Source organism: Corvus brachyrhynchos, unplaced genomic scaffold (assembly GCF_000691975.1).
Source record: "Corvus brachyrhynchos isolate BGI_N302 unplaced genomic scaffold, ASM69197v1 scaffold514, whole genome shotgun sequence".
In the NCBI taxonomy this organism is placed as follows: Eukaryota; Metazoa; Chordata; class Aves; order Passeriformes; family Corvidae; genus Corvus; species Corvus brachyrhynchos.
The window spans coordinates 2,134,915-2,137,829 of NW_008238319.1; the positions used below are offsets into that span (position 1 = coordinate 2,134,915).

At 39.4% G+C, this 2,915-nt stretch overlaps 1 protein-coding gene across 1 annotated transcript in view; it reads right to left on the reverse strand.

The window, feature by feature from the left end:
* The window catches only part of MKI67 (marker of proliferation Ki-67), a 31,433-nt gene that overhangs the window by 13,636 nt on the left and 14,882 nt on the right, over window positions 1–2,915 (reverse strand). Inside the window, exons 3-7 of the mRNA XM_017733864.1 lie at window positions 1,700–1,813; window positions 1,196–1,277; window positions 1,000–1,115; window positions 569–638; window positions 4–14 (exon numbers count right to left, since the gene is read on the reverse strand). Coding sequence (XP_017589353.1) covers window positions 4–14; window positions 569–638; window positions 1,000–1,115; window positions 1,196–1,277; window positions 1,700–1,791 — 371 coding nt within the window. The 5' untranslated portion in view covers window positions 1,792–1,813. The remainder of the gene's footprint in view (window positions 1–3; window positions 15–568; window positions 639–999; window positions 1,116–1,195; window positions 1,278–1,699; window positions 1,814–2,915) is intronic.

The window sequence follows — 2,915 nt, forward strand, 5'->3', positions numbered from 1 at the left end:
TGAACATGAAGAACCTGTAAATTTGTACAACATTACAGCAGAGCAACAAAGATTTTACAGTTTAGCTTTCAATTCTACATTAAAAAAACTACTTATGAGAGACCATGCATTGTCCCTAAACAGGCATTAAAGTATTCAAATTAAATCCTTGAACTTTGCAATAGTTAACATTGAGTAATACATTTGAGACTCTAAAGAGGAGAGGTTGATCTTGTTTTATCATTTAAATTCTGAGCTGTCAAAGCAGCTGTAAAATCAGAATAAAAACACTCGAATCTCCCCTTCTTACCAGACCCAGTGGAAGATTTATAGCTCTATCTGTATTAGTAACATCATGAATTATTAATTGTCTTTTACCAAAACCAGACAAATTTTTGACTAAAATTTAGACTAAAAATTACTAAATTTTGAAGAGTATTTATCTGAAGGAGTTTATTTGTATTTTAGACAGAAAGGCACTTCAGGGCTGAAAAACTACCCCTAAGAAGAAAACAGAACAAGGAAATAAAAAGCCATATCACTACTACCAATGTACTGGTAAAGAAAATGCCCACAGCCACCAATTTACCTGCAGAGTTTCATCTTTTGGAGACCTGGAACGCCTCTTTTTCAGAGTTGATTGCAGAGGATATTCAAACCTGAAAGAAATATTTTAAAATACTATTTTTTGTCAAATAGTTGATGACTTAAATTCCTGTTATTAAGAGGAATGACCTAGGAATAGTTGTCCCTTCCCAACAATGCACACATCTCAATTTGAAAGGCTTTAGCAACTTAAAACCACTTTCAATTTCACCCTAAAACTGACAACTCTTGAAACAAAATCAGAATTATCTCTCTAGACAGTTCTATCTTTATTTACCGTAATGTAATATAAGTGATAAAAAGATATCTTTAAGCAATCCTGCCTTCTCATGAAGGCCTGTAAGACTTTATGAACTAAACTTCATTAATTTACACTCTAGAATCAAATAATTAAAGTGTGGTCCTGGCACCCACCTGAAAGAACGATCAATAATGGTTAACACATCTCCGTGCTTCAGGAGAACAGGCTGCTCAAAGCAAGCTCCATTCAGCTGCGTGGGGTTTACTGTGCTTAAATTAGTCAGGACTGCCTAAAAATCAAACAAAGAGTTCAGTGACTGCTGAGATGCACCAAGGCAATGCATATTTCAGTAAAACATGAGCATCTCACCTCCTTGTTCTCATTTATCTCAATTTTGCAGTGCTCATTGGACACCCACGGCAGCCGCATGCGGATGTCACATTCTGTTTTCCTGGGGGAAAACACAAGTTCAGTTTCACACAAAACACAGGGAAATCTGCTGTAGAATTAGGGAATTTCCCAACATTTTAGTTAATAACGGTACAGCAGCATAATTTCTCAAATTTGAAGAAAATCTCTAATGCTTTTGATTTGCTGTTGGTCTTATCATTTATCACTTTTATTCCCTTCCCCACATTTCCTGTGGCCAGAAATTTAAAAGTCAATCAATAAACAGAAGTAGTTCTGGCAAGGAAAGGACAAGTAATAAAATAAAGTTCAGCTTTCTACTGTAACATCAACCTTAATCCAGTCTCACCTTCCCTCCCTCTTCACACCATTCCTCCATTAACATTTATTTTTGTAAATAAGCATTAAAAGACCTGATCTGCAGGAAAACACTCATTATTTCAAAGTATGCAAGCAAATTCTCACCTTCCAAATAAACAAGAAGTTGAGGTGAGTGGAAAAACAATTCCATCAGTCCCATTCCTTTTAATGACAACGATTTCCCCATAGCGTGGCATCTTCAAATATAAAGAACCTTACCTATAAAAAACATGCAGATTACTCATTCTAATTTGGTTTACATGCTTACAAGAGTAAATCAATGTAAGTTTTTATGTTTTACTTTCGTTCCAGAGATGAGATATTTCCCAATGAGCAGCAGAAGAATCTCGGTGCTGTTTACATGTGTTTGTTTCCCTGTGTAGAAAACTGGGAATATGTTTATATAAATTGTTAGAATACTCACAGGTATTCAGGAGATTTTTGCTACCCATCAGAACCTTGGAAAGGTTCAGGAGCAACACAGATCATATTTTGTCCCGTAAGCAATTTAAAAACTCACTCCTCCTCAGCTAAATCCGAATCTTTCAACCTCTTACCTAGACGGAAATTTTCAGATTTAGATTTAAAATAGAGACCAAATGACTGCAGTTGTGTGCTCCAGGAAAAGCAGGAATAGTGTCATCAGCTCCCAGGAGCACTGGCAGGAACAGCTGGGAAGAGGCTGGAAATCGGGAAATTGCTGATCTCTGTCGCGATGGGCTGCGACAGAGCTGAGAGGGAAGCAAGTGCAGATCTCTGCGTGCACAGATCGCGGCACAAGGAGAAACAGCACTGGACTGGCATAAGAACCCCAAAGCCACAGCACAACCGATGCACCTTTTATATATTTCCATGTAACGCATTACTTAATGTACAAATGCGATTGCCACAAGCGAGCCTTAAGGAAGCATCTTTATAAACACTCTATATTTGAAAGCAGCAAGGTAAAAACAACGGAATTAAAAGCAGTTAAGAGAGACCCTTATGGAATGTTTGGGTCGGTTTCATGCGATAAACACTTGTTGACAACAGGACACAACTTTGGGGCGAACCCGGCAGTCCCTTCGGCTTTTAGGGAACGCAAATAAATACTCGGTGTCCCGTACCGAGAGTTCCCCGTCCAGGCAGCCACCAACTCCTACAAGCCAAAAAAGGCACATGAGCTGCAGATGCCGAAGTTTATAAGCCAGAGCTCCGGGCGGTCACGGCACAGGTAAACAAACACCGGGTGAGAGCGGGGCAACAGCCAGCACGGCAGGGGCAAGAGCCATCATGGGGGGGTAGGTGGCCACCGAGGGGAAGATGTCAGGCGGCCCAACTC